Below are 22107 nucleotides of genomic sequence, written 5' to 3'. Positions count from 1 at the left end.
CGGGCGACATTTTTTTCACTCGTTCATAATCGATTGTGTTCACCAATGGAGATTATTTACAACCAATCCGATCAGAATTTCTGATCGCTCGAACGATTTTTCGCTAGAAATTGGACCGTTAGTGGCCAGCTTTAGAGTCAGAGTATGAATGCCTCAATCATGTACTTTGCCCAGGCATTCTATACCTGAGACAAAAAATTGTAATATTTAAAATACATGAAAACATAAAGAAAAAGTAAATTTTTTTCACAGAGTAAAATATGGTATAAATTACTTTTCTCCATGTTGTTGTCACGGACAGTAGGTAGTAAAAATTTGACAGAAATTACAGGTTTTGAACTTGCCCAACTCCTCATGGGTAATTCACAGGAGTTTCTTAGTGAACGGCAGTTGCTCAGTTTAACTGCCAGAATACTATGCAAACAGATGGGGGTGGGGGTCTGCATCCTTATATAGATTCTTTCCAGGGAGTGCATTTGTAAAGAATAAATGAAATAACGAAAATCCCCCATGAGGAGATGAGCTAGTCCAAAACCTGTCAGATTTCTACTACCTACTGTAAGGGCTGGTTCACACAGCAAGAGCTTTTTGTAAGCACTTGTGATTTTAAAAGCTCTTGCTAATGTAATGCTTTGAGTTTATTCTCACTTGAGCAACATGATTTTATGAAAATCACACACCGCATTGCTTTAGCAAGAGCTTTTCAAATCACTAGCGTTAAAAAATTGCTCTTGCAATGTGAACCATGCCTAAGTGACAGCAACATAGGAGAAAAGTCATTTGTAGCTCATTTTACTCTGGAAGAAACAAACTTCTTATTCGCCAGTAAAAATCGCAACTCAATTGTGTTTTGTGATCCGAGTGTGTCTGGTGTGACTTGTGACACCACAAGTTGGACATCAGTTTCAAGTGTCTAGTCTAAAATGTAAATGAAGAAAAATTGACTTTTGGCTAGTTCAGTGCTCAGTTGCATTACACAATAATTCTGCATGCCAGCTCACTACCCATTTAATTATGTGGGCCTGTCAGTGCAGTTTCTAGGCTAAAATGCACCCAGGGAGAGGGTGTAAAAATTGCCCCAGTATAGGTTAGATTAGGTAGCTGCCCCCCAGAATAGGTTAGATAGGTAGGTGCCCCCCAGGATAGGTTAGATAGGTAGGTGCCCCCCAGGATAGGTTAGATAGGTAGGTGCCCCCCATGGTGGAGGGGGGAGCCGCGGGGAGGGCAGCCCGACCTCTCCCTCCCTTCCTCTCCCCGGCCGCCCTCTGTGCTTCCCCCCTCGGTGTGCAGACAGCAATGGGCAGGGAAGCGCTATGCAAAACTACTCACCTCCCTGGTTCCAATCGCTGCTCTCTCGCCGCCAGTCTCCTCTCTCCATAGACGCTGATACACACGCTGCTTCCTGTTTAACAGGAAGCAGCGTGTGTGTGTATCATACCAGTATTCCTTTAAGATGGATAACCAATAGCCTGGGAATACACTGTTTGAATTACTAAAATGCCTCTTAAATTACTGTGGCCCAAGCTGATTTTTACTAAACCTGGTGACAGTCTGATGTCAGACGTCCCCTGCTTACTAAGCATTTAAGTCCACATTGATGTACCTTACACTTGGAGGGCACATTACCCAACATTAAAACAAAAAACTCTATTCTGTCCTCTGTCGTGGGTGGTACAGTGGCGTAGTGGATAGCAGGCCTTTTAGAACCTGTGTCTGTCTGGGTTTTCTTTAGTCACTCTTTTTCTCCCTCTTCCCAAAAACGTATAGGTAAGGTAATTGACACCCCCCTCCCAATTGGCCTTAGATTATGATGGACATCTGACTCATGGTTTAGCTTTCTTTATTTGACATAACTCATGGTTTAGCTCTCCTTATTTGACATAACTCGTGGTTTAGCTCTCCTTATCTATTTATCTCATGAATTGCCTCTCCTTATTTGTTTATCTCCTGCATTAGCACTCCTTACAGTTAAGGTGAAAAATAAGTAACCATTGTGAATCGACCCCCAATGACTCTATAATTCAGCAGTAGAGTATTGTACCATCTTTAGATTTAGGAAACACGAATTCATAAAACAGGTCCTTCGAGTCCTGCAAGCATTATCTACAACCAAGTTTTGTGCCCTTGTTTGCAGTACTAGCTACCAGCTCCAAAATGCCTCTGGATCAGCATGTGCAAATCCAAATATCTGCTGGAGTGGTGTAAAGCTGTCTGCTATGTGACTCTATATCAGTGGAAATGTGATGAACCACACGTCACCATCTGGCAATTGGCAATCTGACAAATGGATCTCAGTTTGCCAGATTCAGGAGAACTACCTACCAACACACATTGTGCCAACTGTAGTCTGCTGTTGGATGAATAATGTTTGGTGGCTGTCTATAATGGTTTAGGCTAAGCATCTTAATTCCACTGGGAAATTGTGACTCTATGACATGCAATGAGAATGGTGTGCTTCTGACCTGTGGCAACATTTCATGCAGGATACGTTTCTGTTTTAGCATGACAGTGCCTGGTGTACAAGGTGAAATCCATAAATGTTTGAGGGCCCTTTTCCACTTTGTGAGTTTTGATCAGAAAATCAGATCACTTGCGCTTTGAGTAATGCTACAGCACCGTAATTAACATGTAAATCGTGGTGCTGTTTTTTTCACTAGTGTGATTTTTTTTTTTTTCTCCCCCTGAAAAAGTGAGGCAAAATCGTAGTTCTGAAATTAGAAGGAAACACAATTGCGCATGTCATCGTGTTTGCTTGTGGAAAAGGGCCCTGAGTGAGCCTGCTGCTGAAGAACGTGTCTGGCTTGTACAGAGCCGAGAATCTGTACTTGTTGAGTCCTTTACGATAAATTGCAGTGCTAAGTGTAAGCTAGTCTTCATCTCAGTGCTGTGTAATATGTTGGTGCTTTATAAATACAATAAATAATCTTGCAACGCCTGAATGTTACAGTTCTCTGGTGTCTGAATGGGAACACATTCCTTTATGCACATTCCAAAATTTGGCAGCAAGCAGTTCCAAAATAATGAAGATGAAGTAGCAAATTAGCGACCGACTCCACATAAATTTTTTTTTTTTTTTTTTTTTAATTAATTCTTGAACCGGAAGTATGCAGCACTCCTAGTCAGGCTGCAAATGAAATGAAACCAACAGAGGTGTGCAATTCTTGAACAAGTATATATGTGTGTGGTGTTCATATGTTCAAATACCTTAGGCCACATAGTGTACCTACTGTAACATAAACTGTAACTTCACTTAGATACGGTGAATGACACATGTTTTTTCATATAATATGTACGGTATTTATTGCTGGTTTGTATTTTAAATGTGTTTGTGTGGTCTTCAGTTGATGTCCCTTCGATGTACATATATCAAATGCGTTGATCTTCTTGTTCTTTCAAAAACAGGTGAATTTCCCTCCATTCCTGTTTGAGGTATTTCTTTTTGCACCTATCGATGTAGACAAGAGTAGTGCTAAGATTGGCAATGGGGTTATCCTCTTACATCTTCATAAGCAGGAACCATGTCATTGGGATGCCCTTTCTACTGCCAATTGTAAGTATTTTTCATATAAATGCCAAGGTATTTTGCTGATCATTCATCGGTAAAGATATATTTATGCATTTCTAGAAGTCTATTCTCAAACTGAGATTGTGTTGGATTGTCAGGGAGGCAGAAGGTTGTTGGAGACAGTTGATGAGAAAGCTGCCTTTGCTGAATGCTTATTGCCTGGCTGTTGTGCTGATCCTTTGGAGTCAGTATACTTTGAGTCACACCAGCGCTCGGGTGGGCAGAAAATCAGCAGAAATATCAAACATGTATAAATATGTGTTTTTTATTATTATTTAAAAAAAAAAAATCTCAACAAGGCCTCAAGGCACATTGTAGGTTCCTTTCACTACACTTTTTTTTAAATGGTCTATCTACTTAAAAAGTTCTAGCATAGCATTTTATAAGTACTGTTTAAATCCCTGCCCGGTGCTTTGCCAAATAAAGGAAGGGATTTTCTACTGTAGTTCCTCATAAAATTGAGCCGTGATTGGGATCGGCAACATTCTGAAATAATATATTTTTAGAAGACAGGTCATTGTAAAAGCCCAGTCAGAAGAACTTACTAGGAGACCATGCACTGAGGGAAGCATGTGAGATTTTCACTGGAAAGTCATATTAAAGAAGGCATAGGTTTAATCTCTAAATATTCTTAAAGGACCTTCTTGAAGGACTTTTTAATTTGAGATAGTAAATCCTGGTGTAGGGTCATATGCAGCGATATTGTTCAAGCTTTTTCATAAGCTTTGTATTCAAATAATTTTTATTGGGTTTTTTCAATAAAGAAAATTAACAATGGTCGTTTTATGCATTAAATGATCATATACATTTAGATTATGTTTTCCAAAATATTGGACCAAGAGTGCATATACATATGATGTTTGACAGACTTTTATAAGAAATTGAACTTTCACATGTATATATTAATCATGGTAGCGTACTGAATAAAATATGCATATAGTTTGATGTTAACTAGGAGCAGGTCCTCTGGAGTCTGGGGCTTAGGAGTCACCCTACTAAAGCTCCAAAGTCGCATCCTATAATGATTTGAGTTTCATAAGCTTTGGAAAAAGTCTTTAAGATATTAAAGAGATCTGATAGGAAATTGAGGGGCTGGGATCCATTCTCCCAGCCCCACCCTCACCCTCCCTGTAACCACTTGTGTCCACCATATTACTTCAGAGAGTACTGTGGAGTTTTTTCAAGAAAAAAACTGCTTGCAATAGAGCACTGTTGCCAGCCAGTGGATTGTTCCCACTTTGTTCTTTTTGGTGTGTGACTGAGGCTTGGGCATCGACTCAGTCTAGGGAAAGGTTACCCTGAATTACTATATCTGTGGAACATATTTGTATTTGCTTTGGAGTGTCTTCACCATGCTACTGATGAGGACCACAGCGGTGGCAGGAGTGAAGGGGGAAATAATATGTCTGTGGAAGTGACTCTGGTGGAGTAAGACACCCACACTTTTCATTTATTGTGACCGTTTCTGTATACAAATTCTTATCAGTTTTATGAAAGTGCATCCAGTTCGTTTTGGTGGTACAGTTCCTATGTACGGCTGCCTCAGCCAAAAACCATCTAGCATGTGTCTAGGGTCACTTAAAACTCAAAACTAATCAGTATGTGTTCAGAATATGTGTGGAAACTGGAGTACCCAGATAAAACCCTTGTAAATGCAAGGATAACATACAAAAGCCACACATATTGAGTCTAGGCTGGGAAATAAACCTGGGACTTCAGTTCAGTGAGATGAGAGTGCGAGCCACTGCACTATATCCAGTCCAGTTTTTTGGATGACTTGGGAAATTCTTACTGTAGTACTTTAGCTGCTTAGAAAACGTTGGTGATACCTTATAACATCAGGACCATTGTTGTTACATATTGTTTATTTGCAAATGTTTTTTGTTTTTTTGCATAAGTGGAAAAGGAGACAATGCAGAGAATTCGAGAGGATGCTGTTATTAGAACACAGGAGAAAGCTAAAGAAGAAACACAGGCTAAAGCTTTGAAGAAAAGAGAGGAACAGAAGTACGCTCTGGAGGTCATGATGAAGGTAAGTATCATCTAAGTGAGTTAGTAACATAGTTGAGAATAGAGCATGCTACTGGGAAAAAGTCCAAGTAGTCTTGCGTATCTATTGAGCCTGTGTATATAGAGGAGAATAATTTACTATCATGTACAGGACAGAGCTAGTGATAGTGCTTACTGTACAGAGTTTATTGATTCTGCATATTTCAGGTCACCACATATTCAAATAATATATACAGAGTCTGAACATGCTCTAAGTTAGTGCATTCTCATTAAACATGACTTCTCATTAGACATATGATTTTATATTTTGACCAGCATCAACCAGGCTGAACTGAGTTGTGGGTTACAAGGAACATTCCTAATCACAAGGAGGGCTTAGGCATACTATTGTGTTGCTCTATAATTCAGATGGCCGTGTGTTTTATACAAATACATGGTACCTCTATTGCAGAGTTGACCCCATCCAACTATAATAAACAGGACAGCTCCGTGTTGTCAGAACACACTGCTGCATAGTGCGTAAGTGTTCCCACCAGACAATGCAGTCTGTGCACTCTCTGATGTCACTGCACCAAGGGTGTAGCAATAGCCATAGCCAAGGCTGCCTTCAGGGCATCACAGGGAGACTGCTGTATGGGGCCCGAATGAATCTGGCCCGAGTGAATTTGGGGCCCGGTGAACAGTGCCACACACAAGACCCAGCTGTAGTCTTTGTCTCCTTCTGACTGCCCGTTAATGTAAGAGGTGCCAGGAGGCTTAAATTTAAGGCTGATTAAAGTAAACCTGAGACAAATGGAAGAAAAGGATTTTTACCTGGGGCTCTTTCCAAAGCCCTGTAAACCGTCAGCTCCCATGATACCCTTCCGGTCCAATCCGTTGAGCTCCTGTGAAGTTTGCACAATCCATCTGGGTTGCAGGGCACTGCACATGCATTGTTCTGGGCTGCGTGCCTCCATCATGCTCCCATATCTGGGAGCGTTCTGCACAAGCGCAGTTACAGTCTTAATGAATTGAACATATGCAGAACACTCCCAGCCATGGGAGTGTGTGACAAGCAGACACACGGACGTTAGTGTGTTCAGGCCTCCAAAGATTGTGATGTGGGGGAAGAGGGGAGTGAGCGGGGCCCATTTGGTATGCCCAGTATGGGGAAAAAAACTTTCTGATGGCGGCCCTGGCCATAGCAGTCATAGCAACTGCTATGGGTCCCTGGAGAGGAGGGGGCCCAGATGGTACTTGATGTGTTCACTTTGTTTCTTCACCCTCTGACTTTGTCTCAGTGCCCAGTACATTATATGGAAATGGAAATTGCTCAGTCAACATATCCATAGGGTAGGGACAGGTGGCATTGCTCAAAAGCACCCAGATGTGATGGCTACATAACAAAATTTGCTATGGGGCCCCGTATTTTTTTCTGCCCAAGACACAAAGGGTAAAAAAAATTTTTTTTTGTTATTTTCAAATAATTATTACACCCATTTATTTAAAGTCCTAGTGTAGGATTTTTATTCTTCATGCATATTGTGTGGACTTTATCATGATTTGTGATGTAAAGTTCTGTGCAGTGCTCATAAAGAGCTTTTGCATTATCCAGCAAGCAAGCTAATACAATTGAAGGGGTAGCAGCATTACAAGTATTTACTGTTAAAGAACACTTTCTGATGTTAGATTGATGAGGAAGAAAGAAAACGAATAGAGAGGATTAAAGAAGAGGAAAGACTCAAAGCGGATGAAGAGCTGGAGAGGTTCAAAGACCAGCAGAGCATAAAAGAAGAACAGAGGAAAATCCAGAGGGAGCATCAGATACATGAAGAAGAGAAGAGGAGAAATGCCACAAACAACTCGAGAGCCAGTAAAACATCACAACTTCAAACTCAAGGTAAAGTACCGTATTTCGCGCCGTATAAGACGCTCCGGAATATAAGACGCACCCAGGTTTAGAGGGCAAAAACCAGGGAAAAAAATATATACTAATCCTGGTGTGTCCATATTCTAGGAGCGTCTTATAATGGTGTCCCCTTCTGCCCCAGGTGTCCCCTGTGTATCCCCAGGTGTCTTCTTCTGTCGCTGGGTGTCCCCCTTCCCCTTCTGCCCACTGTGTGGCTGCTCTGTCCAGCTTCTGTCCCCAGGTGTCCCCTGTTGTGTTTTCTTCTGTGACTGCCCCCCTCCTGACCCCTGTGTAGCCTCTGTCCAGCCCCCTTGTCTGTATCTCCCTGCGTATTACATGTCCCCCTTCCTCTCCTCCCTGTGTGGTCTCTCTGTCTCCACTCGTGTATTAATGTCCCCCCTTCTGTTACCTGTGTGGCCGCTCTGATAAACCCCGTATTATGTGTCTCGGCTCATATGTATAAAGTCTTTCCTAGCATCCCGCGTGGCCGCTTTGTCCCACCCCCAACACCCCCCAAGCCCCCCCCCCCGGTCGGTGTCTCCCCGTGCCTGTTAAAAGTAGTGCCAGACAGCGTATCTTACTGCATCCACGCTGCCCAGGGATCGCAGATGTTCTCACTTCTCGCTCTAGTGACCGGCGCTTGTGGAGATGACAAGACTTGTCAGAGCGGCCACACAGGTAACAAAGGGGGGACACGGCACACCAGAGTGACAGACATGCGGCTAGGATTATGCAGGGAATCCCCGATGATGCGGCGGGTCGGCTGTTTGTAGCGGCGGACGATCGTAACTCAGGGATTCCCTGCCTTTTCCGTATAAGACGCAGTGACTTTTTCTCCCCATCTTTGGGGGAGAAAAAATGCGTCTTATACAGCGGAAAATACGGTAACTTTCATTGCTGAGAACATCAGTACGCATAATGTCCTAAAAACAAGCTTTCTTGCTCATCCTCAGTAAATCCAACAATCCATGGACAGCCATATAAACTAAGAGAATATAGTATATTTAGGAATGTTCAACCATGAGTGTACTTCCTCAGGACCAACAACACTTCTAATCAGTGGCGTAGCTAAGGGGTTGCAGTGATCTTGACCGCACTGGGGCCCTTGGGCCAGAGGGGCCCCTAAGACCCTCCCTCAAGGGCAGTATTAGCTCTTTATTGGACCTGTGGTGGTAATAATCACTTCTATAGATGCTTTAAAGTATAATAATCATGTACAAGCTGTTTCCTATCCCCTTCTTTCACCTTTGACACTGATTGTTCTTGGAAAGATTTAGCGCACCATATCAATTGTTGTGTATAGTGCTGGAAGGGGGGGGGGGGGGGGGGTAAATTCGCACCAGGGCCCATAGCTCCTTAGCTACGCCACTGCTTTTAATTTTTGATCTGTATGTAAGAATTCCAGAAGTCTTTTTTTTTTCTGGCCAAGTGAGAAATTTGTTTTAGCAGTTGCTCGATGAACACAGACAATATAACTATCAAAACTGATATTATAGCAGTGATTAACAATAACCGGTATACCACATCACCAAAACCACCTGATTTGGTCCTGGTCTAAGATTTCCAGAGGAGCATGTAATACAGTATATGATTATGTAAAAAGGAAATGCATCACTTTAGCCACTGGGACCTGGGAATCTCTTTCAGTAGGATAGAGGAGAATTATAAAGTAGTCTATTTGCTCTGTGGTATACTGCACCTTGTTTCAGTAATTGCTGAAGTACTGTTACTGCTGTAGGGATTTTCTAGTTTGGGGAAAGAAAACTATTTTTGTTGCTGAAAGGTTTCATTTTATCCATTTGGTATGTCTCTCCTGAAGGTAGAAGCTGGAAAATGGAGAGGGCAAGGTGGCAATAATTTTTCTTTCTCTCTGTTGCACATGTTGTTGTAGAAGCCCATTAGAGACAGCGTGCTGTTGCCAATTGTTCTAACAGCTGATCGGGTGATATGATACGTGTCTTATCCTGTACTGTGTATGTACCAAAATCATTGAGTATGTGAGAACTGATTCAGTGATGGTAGGTACACACCATATACATTTTTTTCTGGCAGATTTACTGCCAGATCGACTATTTCCAACAGGTCCGATCTGATTTCCGATCGATTTTCCGTTCACTTCTATGGAAAATCGATCAGAAAATTGATCGGAAATCAGATTGGACCTTTTGGAAATAGTCGATCTGGCAGTAAATCTGCCAGAAAATTGTATCGTGTGTACCAGGCATTACGTGGGAGAGCAAAACTATTGTCTTCACTAGAAAGCTCAGCAGGGGTTCACACAGTTCATCCTGTGATGGGCTTCATTGGTACATCCCCTGCTGGACTCTCCTAAAAATGATATTAGCATTGTTCTCCCCATTTTAAATAGGGAAGTTATGGATCCAAATTGGGTGGAGGGCTTTCTTTCATATTCAGTAGGATGGTTATGAGGGAAGGTGAGAATAAATAGAAATTGTAGAGTTAGTCTCTAAAAAGACAAGAGTCAGGGAGGATATGATGTCAGCATTAGCTTGGCAAAATGGCCACTGCCTAGAATAAGATTTTCTGTTTTTCCTTTATAAAATTCACAGGAATCATTACGTGGATAGCTCAATACATCTGTTATGTAAGTAGAAGTAGTATTTATCTACTTATATATGTTTTTTTTATTAATAGGTTAGCATGGGTGTCGCTTGCTCTTTAAAAGGAAATAAATATGGCCGCCCCCATATCGCTCTAATTTCAGTTGTCCTTTAAGGGGCCAGAGCCTTTGGGTACTAAAGTGGTTAAAGAACTTAAAAACATTAGGAGCAGAATAAAAAAAGTGGGTTAGAAAGAAAACTTAGAAAATATATTATACAGGCTCAGTATATCTCTGACCACAGAATAAATATAGAGAGCACAGGCACATGATCATTCGGACCACTCAGGGTACTCTAATAGCGGAGTGCTGTGACTCATGACAACACTATAAGACTGTTAATACTCGATCCCAGCTTCAGCAGTGGGCTGGAGAGCAGCAACATTGGAAGGTCACATGTGGTGTATGCCTAAGGTTACTATGACACTGTTAATATGACTTTATGCCTGTGGGTCATTAATGGATTAAAATAGATTAATCTCCAGAACACTGTTTCTAACAATGCAGCATGTGTTATATTTTTTTTCCTATTAAAAAAACTAAAGTTCAGATTTCATGCTCTCTCTGAGGTATATGCAGATGACTAATTGTATTATTATATTTTATGTATAACCAATAATAATAATTCATGTTGACCATAAATATCTATTCAGTGACGAGTTGAAGCCAGAGTGCTGCAGTTAAAAGCAGCTGCACTGGTTAGCACAGTCTCTTATATGTTATAGCACTAAACAAATATGTTTGACAAACAATAAAAAGAACTGTTAATTACATTTTGTATTCATTCAGTATTCTGCATTGTTGATTTTCTTGATTTGCTTAAAAATCAACTTAAACCAATAGAAATTTATTCCAATCAGTAGCTGATAGCCCCTTTCCCATGAGAAATCTTTATCCCTCCCACAGTGTGATGTCATGACCATGGTCCTGACATTTTGCTGTCTGTGAACCTCGTTGCATTGTGGGAAATAACAGCTTTTTCCAACTACCAAGCAAGCAATATCTCCCTCTGTGCATAGAACTCTCAGTAAGGAACATTCCGTACAGATCACCTGACAGCACTAATGATGTCACCACCAGTGATAAATGTCATAATGTAAATCAGGGAGAGGAAAGATTTTACAATGGCCAAACACTGACTAATGCTGGGCATAGACGGTTCGTTTTATATTATCAATCGAGCCACTGATAGCTCGATTGATAACATTCAACCTGTTGATACCACGCTCGATCCCCGCGGGCGGACAATGTTAGAAACGAAACGCTGATAAGGAAGTGCCCGCGGGGACAAGCGGGGATCGATCCGCGCGGATGAGCGGTGACGCTCCGGCATCAAGCCGCTGGCTCGATACCGGCTCATAAACGAACCGTCTATGCCCAGCATTAGTCATTTATAAATAATTATTGTGAACAATAAGCAATTTTATTTGTTAGGTTATTTTTACTACAGTTCCTTTTTACTTCTGGGAAATGGCGATTCTGCTAAATATTTCTGATTGGAAGTAAGTCTATACCACAAAGTAATTTAAAAAAAATGTGTTTTATTTAAACAGAAGCTGAGAAACCTAGCAGAGAAAATGTTTTGCCTCCCGCCAGGAAATCGGGCAGTATTAAAATTCAGTTTACTCCACGTGTTTTTCCCACGGCTCTCAGAGAATCTCGCCTGGCAGAGGAGGAAGAAGTAAGTACACTAAATTCTTAAAACTACTGGTAATGTTCTCTGGTAATAATCTTTTAAAGGACAACTGAAGTGAGAAGCCTATGGAGGCTGCCATGTTTATTTCCTTTTAAACAATACCAGTTCCCTGGCAGCCCTGCTGGTCTGTTTGGCTGCAGAAGTGTCTGACCAGATAAAAGCATGCAGCTAATCTGTCAGATTTGACAATAATGTCAGAAACTCCTGATCTGCTGCATGCTTGTTCAGGGGCTGTGGCTGAAAGTATTAGAGGCAGAGGGTCAGCAGGGCTGCTAGGCAACTGGTATTGCTTAACCTCCCTGGCGGTACTTTTTTTAAAATTAAAAGTGTTTTTTTTTTTTATGTTAGCTAGCACTAGGCTAGCTAACTATGTGGCCCAAGTCCCCCGGCACCTCCCTGACAAACCCCTCACCGATCGCCGCCGGCTATATTTACCCCCTCCGCGATCCCGCGAGAGCCGCAGCTTCCCAAGTAGCTTCACTCGTCGCTATGGCGATGATCGGTCATGACGACATGCGCAGTTCCGATCCTCCCCATAACGAAGCCGGGTGCTGATTGGGAGGCTGCGCCATCGCGGGATCTCTGGGGGGTACGTATACCGGAGGGGACCGGAGGGACTTGGGCCACATAGTTACCTAGCCTAGTGCTAGCTTAACAATAGGCAACAGATTTTATTTTAAAAATATCCTCCCGGGGCGATGTGATCCCCTGCGGCGGCTAAAGAAATAAACATGGCAGCCTCCATATACCTCTCTCTTCAGTTGTCCTTTAAATTCTTGCTCTGCATCACCTCTATCATCTTAATTCTCCTTGCCCCACTGCACATGGTGTTGAAATGCAGTCCATGAGGGCCGTATCCATGCCAGTGGTTAGGATGGACTGAGAAATGGAAAAATGTGCTGTACTTGAGGATCCACATCTTTCCTGATTCAGTACCATCAATTCATTTGAGCTGTTCTAAAACTGGGAGGACCTCGGCCCTTGAGGACTGGTGTTCAATATCCCTGATCTACTGGCGGCAAGCAACCAAAGAAACTCAGCCCTGCTACCAACCCTGCTCCTCTTGGGTTAGGTAAAATTCATACTAACTTTTAAACTTGGCATATCCATGTCATTCCTATCGGCAGGAAGGTAACCATGTAATGGGAATTTCACACTGATGCTTTGATGGAGTCTTTCTGTAGCATTTTTTGTCGTTTTATTGACACCCCATGATGATTTCCCCACGTGAAATGATAATACATATTGATCGCCACACTGCTGACACAGAAATGTCAGGGTCCAACTTACAGCAATGACAGTATGACATCTGTTCCCAGTGTTTGCAAATGGTAGTATTGTATTGGTTCCAAACTGTCAGCAATGAAATAGACTGCAGTATACACAACTTGCAGCTGCTTTAGAAGTATTTCATACACATTTTATGAATATATGCTGGGCCAATCAAATGTATTCTGTACTGATTTTGGCCTATTGTCAGCTGCATACAGTTTGCATTAAATTTGCATGCCACTGATATTTGGGGCTAGCAATGCCCCTGGTTGATAGTAGTTTTGTGAATCCTGCTAGCACTAATTTGTCTGCATCCAGGCTTTAGCTTTTGCTCTGCCTGTGTGAGCACCACAATTCCTGAGTCGGCACTTACAGCTCTTTAAACTCTTAATTCTGCAATTCGTTGGCACCAGCAGCCTTGTCATATGTCAGTAGCTGGCTTACTCCTCTGTAACACAGAGGGTTCAATGCCTCATACTGGTATTTGTGACATTTAGGCTGTTTCCATCTGTGTGATTCCTGTCTGTGGCCCTGCACGTAAATTCAGATGTGGATTTTCAGCCCACTGAAATCAATAGGCTGCTTCCAAAATCACATGTGAGAAATTTAATCTGAGCGCCTGCTGCATTTTTTTCCAGACATCTCCTCCAAATCCCCATAGCCATGCATTGGCACAGCTATTGGATTCAGATGCAATTTCACCCATGCCGTAGCTATGGAGCTATGGGCCCCGGTGTGAGTTTTACATTGGGCCCCCCCAAGCACTCTATATGTAACACTTGATACAGCGCAACAAAACCTGCCAAGGTCATCTACTGTATTAGAGATGCAAGAAGGGGACGGGAAACAGTTTAATGATTACTACTATTCAAAGCATGTATATAAGTGATAATTACTGGCACAGGACCAATAAACAGCTAATATTTTGGTTGAAGAAGGGCCCCTCTGGCCCAAGAGCCCCGATGCGGTCGCTACCTCTACAACCCCTATTGCTACGCCACTGGATTTCACCTCAGCACAGGTGCCGCATCCTATTTGGAAAAGGAAGCAGCACCCTATTGGAAACTTGGCCTCAGTATTTATACGGTGCTCCAGTTTACCCTTATCATTGCTATATTGCACTCTGAAATGCGCTGTGTTCCTAGAACAGCTTCTTCCTACTTGTAGAGTGAAATCTGCCCACTTCAACCTTTTGCAGCCAGACACTGCTTTATGTAATGCTTGCGAATAGAGAAACAGTAATGGTGCACATCCGGCTAAAACGTCATTTTATTGCTTCAATTTAAAATCAAATAGCAAAAGAATACACAGACCAGCATCTTGGAGAGAGGTACAGGCAGTAAAGGGTCTACAGCCGTTTCGCGCCTTAACACATGTGGCGCATCATCTGCTTTATGCAATGAATATCTAAGGGGAAGCTCACCATCCACCTTTGGGCAGATCACTTAAAGAGACACTGTAACAATTTTTTCAGCCTTATTTCTTCTATCCTATACGTTCCTATGCCTGTTCTAATGTGCTCTGGCTTACTGCAGTCTTTCCTAGTTACACAGTGGCTGTGTTATCTCAGGTTGGAATGTGCTGGTCTGCTTGTAATAGGATAGAAGTTATACACACCCTCTCCATGCTCCCTCCAAGCTCTGTATGACTCACACACTGAGCTACTCTCAGCCTATCACATGCTGTTAGCAGCCATTTCTTTTGTTTGTAAACACTGCCTAAAACTGGCAATTACAAGCCAGGATTGCAGCAGGGAGTGGCAGAAACAGCACAGAGAGGCACAGAGGAACATAAGGAATAGAATGGTATGCTTTTTGTTGTAAGAATTTTAGAGTACAGATTCTCTTTAAGCTTCATTTGAACTTCAAGCAAAATACAATCCGCCAGTTCTGTAATGCTGTGATAGAAAGTGCACACACACCTGAATTCACATTAATATGCACACTTAGATTATCCAAGGATTGCTATATATTTGCTGGAACTGGTAATCCTTTGATGTCAGTTTTGCTTTCACAAAAATAGCATAAAATATCAGCAGTGATAATGTACCCATTTCTGTCAGCACCAGAATGCTCTTAAAATATGAATTTTTCCAGCCGAGAATGTGAATCTTATGAAAGTTGCAAGGAGGAATAAAGTGTTGGCTTTGAAGAATCAAGTCTTGGTATTTTTCCTATTTTATTGCAGTGGTTGCAGAAGCAAGCAGAAGCCCGCAGAGCTATTAATACAGATAACCTTGAGTTTCAAGACTTGAAAGAAGAGGAAAAGAACCCTGAATGGTTGAAGGACAAAGCAAAGTAAGTTTATTATAAAGCGTTCTAAAGACTTCTTCAAAGAAAATATTCCTGTATGGATTGCCTTGTACACAGTACATTAACATAAATGTCCTCTTTCTGGGAAGTGATTCATAGAAAGTAACAATCTCTGATCAAAGAAGGAAGCATTTTTATGTATTTTATTTTAGACACACGGGCCCATATGCAATTAACCTTTTCCTCCTGAGTTTTCTCCTAGGTGATATTTTTTAAACTTGTCAATACAATCATTTTTAAGCCACCAGAAAGCAAGAAAATACTCAAAATAATTTTGACAGTACCTTTTTACCTACTTTTCCATACTTTTTCATTTGAAAAGTGCCAAAAGGTTAATCGAAATAGAAGATGAAACATCACCAAGGAGAAAACTCAGGAGAAAAAGTTAATTGCATATGGGCCACAGGCCTTTATTCAATTCACTTTTTTTCTTAAGTTTTCACCAAGTAGATAATTTTTCATTGTAATGATTGGTGTCAGCACACAGAGAGAATCTGATTATTGGTGATCTGCAGTATCACCAGCAATACAGATATATACCCGATTATTGATGATCTGCAGAATCACCAATAATACAAGTATGACTAACCTCTGGACACCTGATAAAGACAAGAGGGTGGGGGGAGATAGAGAGCGCTCCAATTAACCTAGATGTGTAATAGTCACGCACATTAAAAGTTACACTTACACTTGTGATGATTGTGCTGCGCTTTGCTTTCAATCCTCCAGTGGGTTACCTCAGCCTAGCCTGATAAAGTGTAAGTGATTTGGTGCAACAGTAGGCTGTGTCCCGCGGGGCGGGAGACGCAGATAACAATGAGCATGGACCACCTGAGGAGCAGGTGGCCCTTGGCTGTGTGTGAACTATCTCCTAGGAAAGGGGATAGAGATAACCTGCGAGCCAGTGATTCCCTGCAATACTGGGAATCAGACTATACTGCAGCCAAAGGACTCCTAAGGGATAGAGCCCCTGACTGGAATGCCGAGAGGCCTCTCTGAGGAACAGGAGGTCTCTGCAGCTACCTGACACTTGGCGGGGTAGTGTCACAGGTAGTACAGACAGACTGAACACTCAAGGTATGAGTGACAGCCAGAAGGGTCGGCCAGGTCAGCAACACACAAGCAGATAAGGTACAGAGACAGAAGGCTGATTCGGTAACCAGGTACAGGCAGGGTTTGGCAACAGGTAGGCAGATATGCATAGGTACCGAATCAGAAAGCAGGAGAGAGGTCGAGAGAGCAATTGGTCATAACAGATAAAGCAGAGGCCTAGTCTAGAGTGTGAGGTCCGTGGTCTCAACACCCAGGAACTGGTCCCAAGTATAACACAGCAATGACACAGTATTCCTAAGCTTGGGTGGGAGGTCCTTGGTCACAACACCCTGGAACTGGTCTAAATTATAACACAGTAATGACACAAGAGTAATCTGGCTAAGTGTGAATTCCCAGGTCCACCTGGTTCTAACACACTGTGGGATCTGACTATGGTCTGAGTGCTCACACGTATGTATTCGCAACGGCAGACAACCTGAGACTGACCAGCGAGATCTATATATAGTGCAGCGCTCCTCAGCGCCACCCAGCGCTACTCAGCCAATGACAGTCTGCGCTGAGATCAGCTGACCAACCTGATCAGCTGATCCCTCTCCTCCTGGCATAAAGGTCCTGCCTCCCAGCGCGCACGCGCGTAGCTCTCCATCTGTGTGCACTAGAAGGCTCAGACAAACCAGGCGCATGCTGTTGTGCGAAAACCGCCGGTCTGAACGCGGAGACAGCCGCCCCGCCGCCAGACTGTGCGGCGGCATATCCGCAATCCTTTACAGTACCCCCCCCCCCCTGAGGAGTGGACTCCGGACACTTCCCACCAGGCTTTCCAGGATGTGAGTCATGAAACTCTTTAGTTCTTCCGCATTGATGCGACAATCTGGCACCCAAGTTCTTTCCTCCACACCATATCCCTTCCAGTGAACCAGATACTGCACGGAATTCTGCACTAACCGAGAGTCCAGAATCTTTTCAATCTCATATTCAGGTTGGTCATCAACCAACACAGAGGGGGGGGGGGGGGGGGGGGGGAGAGGAATCCACGTGCACTGCCGGCTTTAACAGAGACACATGGAATGATCTGACGCCTTGCATGCTGGCTCGGAGATCAATAGCATAAGTGACGTTATTAATTTTTCTGGTCACTGGAAAAGGTCCTATGAATCTAGGACCCAGTTTGGGTGACAGTTGCTTCAAGGCCAAATGCCGAGTGGACACCCACACCAAGTCCCCTGGAGAGAATTTCCACTCTACGGACCGCCTTTTGTCTGCCTGCTTTTTCTGGGTCTGGAAGGCTTTCCCCAAGTTTCTCTTAACCATTCCCCAAATCTCCTTCAAAGCCCTCTGCCAGTCCTCCAGGGCCGGGAATGGTGTAGATGCCACTGGCAATGGGGCAAACGTGGGTGATCTTCCCGACACTATCTGAAATGGGGAAAACCCTGAAGAGGAACTCTTCAGGTTGTTGTGCGCAAATTCTGCAAACGGCAAAAATTTTACCCAATCGGATTGTGCATCTGCAACATAACATCTAAGAAATTGTTCCAGGGACTGGTTAACTCTCTCGGTCTGGCCATTGGTCTGCGGGTGGTAGCCTGATAAGAATGCAAGATCCATGTCCAGCTGATGGCAAAAAGCTCTCCAAAACTTAGATACAAATTGGACTCCCTGATCTGACGCTACATTTTCCGGAATGCCATGCAGCCGGAAAATGTGCTGGATGAAGAGATCGGCCAATTCCTGGGCCGAGGGGAGTCCTTTCAAGGGGACAAAGTGAGCCATCTTACTGAATCTGTCTACTACCACCCAAATGACCGTCTTGCCCTCAGACCTGGGGAGTTCTCCCACAAAATCCATGGACAAGTGAGTCCAAGGTTCACTCGGGACTGGTAAAGGTTGTAAAGTACCAACAGGAGCCTGACGAGAAGGTTTACTCCTAGCACACACTGCACACTCTCTTACAAACTCCTTACAGTCTTTTGCTAATGTAGGCCACCAAGCACATCTGGCCAGCAAATCCTGAGTTCTGGTGGCCCCAGGGTGACCAGCATTTTTTTGAGAATGGAACAGCTGTAACAGTTGTAGATGGAAAGGTAGTGGCACAAACATAACCCCGTCAGGCTTCCCCTCTGGAACATCCTGTTGGTAAGGGCTCAGAGTGACTGTCCAATCTTTTCAGGTCTCAGTGGCTGCCAAAACCATCTTCTGAGGTAGAATGGTCTCAGGGGCTGAGGGCTGTACCGTCTCGGGCTCGAAACACCTGGACAAGGCGTCGGCCTTGACGATTTCACTACCAGGGGTATACGTAATTACAAATCTGAATCTCGAGAAGAACAAAGACCATCTCGCCTGACGGGGGCTAAGTCTCTTGGCACCCTCTATGTCAGTGGTTCCCAACCTTTTTGGAGTCGTGACACATCAAACCAAACGTTCAGATCTCCGTGACACGTAGACTAAATGCATGTAATGAGAGACAGCGTTTCCCCACTAAATGCACAATGCACATAAGAGACCGTTTCACCAGTAAATGCAGGTAATGACAGACAGCCTTTCACCAGTAAATGCAGGTAATGAGAGACAGACTTTCACCAGTAAATGCAGGTAATGAGAGACAGCCTTTCACCAGTAAATGCACGTAATGAGAGACAGCTTTTCACCAGTAAATGCACATAATAAGAGACAGCTTTTCACCAGTAAATGCACATAAGAGACCACTTTTCACCAGTAAATGTACATAATGACAAACAGCCAGTTGTCCCCAGTATATGTAGCCAGGGATATATGTGCCCAGTATATGTAGCCAGGGATATATGTGCCCAGTATATGTAGCCAGGGATATATGTGCCCAGTATATGTAGCCAGGGGTATGTGCCCAGTATATGTAGCCAGGGGGTATATGTGCCCAGTATATGTAGCCAGAGTTATATGTGCCCAGTATATGTAGCCAGGGATATATGTGCCCAGTATATGTAGCCAGGGGTATATGTCCCCAGTATATGTAGGCAGGTGTATATGTCCCCGGTATATGTGCCCAGTATATGTAGGCAGGGGTATATGTGCCCAGTATATGTAGGCACTGGTATATGTGCCCAGTATATGTAGGCAGGGGTATATGTGCCCAGTATATATAGCCAGGGTGTATATGTGCCCAGTATATGTAGTCAGACGTATATGCCCCCAGTATATGTAGGCAGGGGTATATGTCCCCAGTATATGTAGGCAGGGGTATATGTCCCCAGTATATGTAGGCAGGTGTATATGTCCCCAGTATATGTAGGCAGGTGTATATGTCCCCAGTATATGTAGCCAGGGATATATGTGCCCAGTATATGTAGTCAGGAGTATATGTCCCCAGTATATGTAGGCAGGTGTATATGTCCCCGGTATATGTCCCCAGTATATGTAGCCAGAGGTATATGTGCCCAGTATATGTAGCCAGGGATAAATGTGCCCAGTATATGTAGCCAGGTGCCCCCCCCCCTCCCCCCGGGAAGAGAGAGTGAGGGAAGGAGAGCGGCACCTCAGGGTGCTCTCCCTCCCTCGCTCTCTCCTCCGGAACGAAGTGCGGTGGCTGGCAGAGGGGCGGAACTTACCTTCCGTGTCTCCGTCTGGTCTCGTCGCCGGCGCGGGATGATTTGCCACTACTCTGGCCTGATCCAGACCAGAGCAGCGGCTGCAGAACCAGAACTTCCGGCCGGCGCTTGGAACGACACGGAAGGTAAGTCCCGCCCGCTGCCAAGCGCCGCCACACTTAGTATCGGAGGGGAGAGCGAGGGAGGCAGAGCACCCTAAGGTGAGAGATGGGGGGGAGATGGCCCCCTTCTCCGCCGCTGCCCACAGCTCTCCCTCCACTGCGCTGCTCCCCTCCGAGGAAGCCGCAACACATACGCGAGCTGCCGCGACACATGTATGTGTCGCGGCACATGGGTTGGGAACCACTGCTCTATGTACTCCAAATTTTTATGATCTGTATAAACTGTGATAGTGTGTTCTGCACCTTCTAGCCAATGTCGCCATTCCTCAAAGGCTAACTTGATGGCTAAAAGCTCCCGGTTGCCTATATCGTAGTTTTTCTCTGCGGGTGAAAACCTACGAGAGACGTAGGCGCATGGGTGGAGTTTACCCTGTAAACCCGAATGCTGAGACAATACAGCCCCCACCCCCACCTCTGAAGCATCCACCTCCACGATGAAGGGGAAGGTGACATCCACATGTCTTAATATGGGTGCAGAACAGAACAGTTTTTTCAGTGTGGAAAAAGCAGTATGTGCCTCTGCTAACCAGTGGTAAGTATCAGCCCCCTTTCTGGTGAGACTGGTGAGGGGCGAGACCACTGTAGAGTACCCCTTTATAAACCTCCTGTAGTAGTTGGCAAAGCCCCAAAACCTTTGGAGCGCCTTCAGTCCCACAGGCTGAGGCCACTCCAACACAGCAGAAACCTTACCAGGATCCATAGAGAGGCCAGACGTAGAGATAATGTACCCCAGGAAGGCAACAGAGGTCACTTCGAAAAGACATTTCTCAAGTTTAGCGTAAAGCAGATTCTGTCTTAACTTCCCTAGGACAAACTTGACATGCTTTCTGTGTTCCGAGAGATTAGACGAAAAGATCAGAATATTGTCCAGATATACTAGGACAAACTTCCCCAACACCTCCCTGAACACCTCATTAATCAACTCCCGGAAGACGGCCGGGGCGTTACACAACCTGAAGGGCATCACCAGGTACTCGTAGTGCCTGTCGGGTGTGTTGAAGGCAGTCTTCCATTCGTCACCATCCCTGATACGAACTAGGTTGTATGCACCTCTTAAATCTAATTTCGAGAAAATCTTGGCGTTAGTAACCTGAGTGAACAAATTGTCAATCAAGGGCAGAGGATAACGATTTTTCACTGTAATCTTGTTTAAACCTCGGTAATCGATGCAAGGATGAAAGACCCTCCATCTTTTTTCTTTACAAAAAAGAATCCTGCCCCTGCTGGTGAACGAGAGGGGCGGATGAACCCTTTATCCAAATTTTCTTTGATATACACCTGCATTGCCAGTTTCTCAGGCCCAGATAGATAGATTATAGAGGTGACCTCTGGGATGCATACAACCAGATCCTAAATCGATGGGACAGTCGAAGGTACGGTGGGGGGGAAGTTTATCAGCTGATTTGGGACAAAACACGTCTGCAAATTCTGCGTATTGGCTTGGCACACCTTTAACCTGAATCTTGGTGTTACCCACGGTTACTTTCGCTAAACAGTGATGATAACAATGGGTAGACCAGCTCGTTAGCTGACCTGAAACCCAGTCTATCTGAGGTGAGTGAAGCTGTAACCATGGCATGCCAAGAATAACGGTGGAGGTTGCCATACGCAAGACCAGAAACTGTAGACTCTCTTTATGTAGTACCGCAACACTGAACCCCAACTCCGGGATCCGAGACAGGGGATGTCTACTTTGCAGAGTAGAGTCATCTACTGCAGTGACCAAAACCTGCTGGTCCAATGGAAGTATGGGAATCCCCAACTTTTTTACAAACTCGTAATCCATAAAGTTAGCCGATGAGCCAGAGTCTAAGAAAGCTTCAGTGGAAACAGTCTGACCTTCCCATGTGACAGAACAGGGAAGGCGCAAGTGATTATCGTTTAGAGGTAAAGACTGCGTGCCTAGGGTATTACCTCTGACTACACCTAGGCGGCAGCGTTTCCCGACT

General features: G+C 44.0%; 1 protein-coding gene across 1 annotated transcript in view; it reads left to right on the top strand.

Moving 5' to 3' along the window:
• DNAAF4 (dynein axonemal assembly factor 4) overlaps positions 1 to 22107 on the top strand; it is a 55241-nt gene that overhangs the window by 6689 nt on the left and 26445 nt on the right. Inside the window, exons 2-6 of the mRNA XM_068275492.1 lie at positions 3403 to 3550; positions 5464 to 5597; positions 7244 to 7454; positions 11637 to 11764; positions 15239 to 15348. Of these exons, the coding sequence (XP_068131593.1) occupies positions 3403 to 3550; positions 5464 to 5597; positions 7244 to 7454; positions 11637 to 11764; positions 15239 to 15348 (731 nt within the window). The remainder of the gene's footprint in view (positions 1 to 3402; positions 3551 to 5463; positions 5598 to 7243; positions 7455 to 11636; positions 11765 to 15238; positions 15349 to 22107) is intronic.

The sequence above is a fragment of the Hyperolius riggenbachi genome, chromosome 3 (genome assembly GCF_040937935.1).
Source record: "Hyperolius riggenbachi isolate aHypRig1 chromosome 3, aHypRig1.pri, whole genome shotgun sequence".
NCBI lineage: Eukaryota > Metazoa > Chordata > Amphibia > Anura > Hyperoliidae > Hyperolius > Hyperolius riggenbachi.
This window is presented reverse-complemented; position numbering and strand designations above follow the sequence as displayed.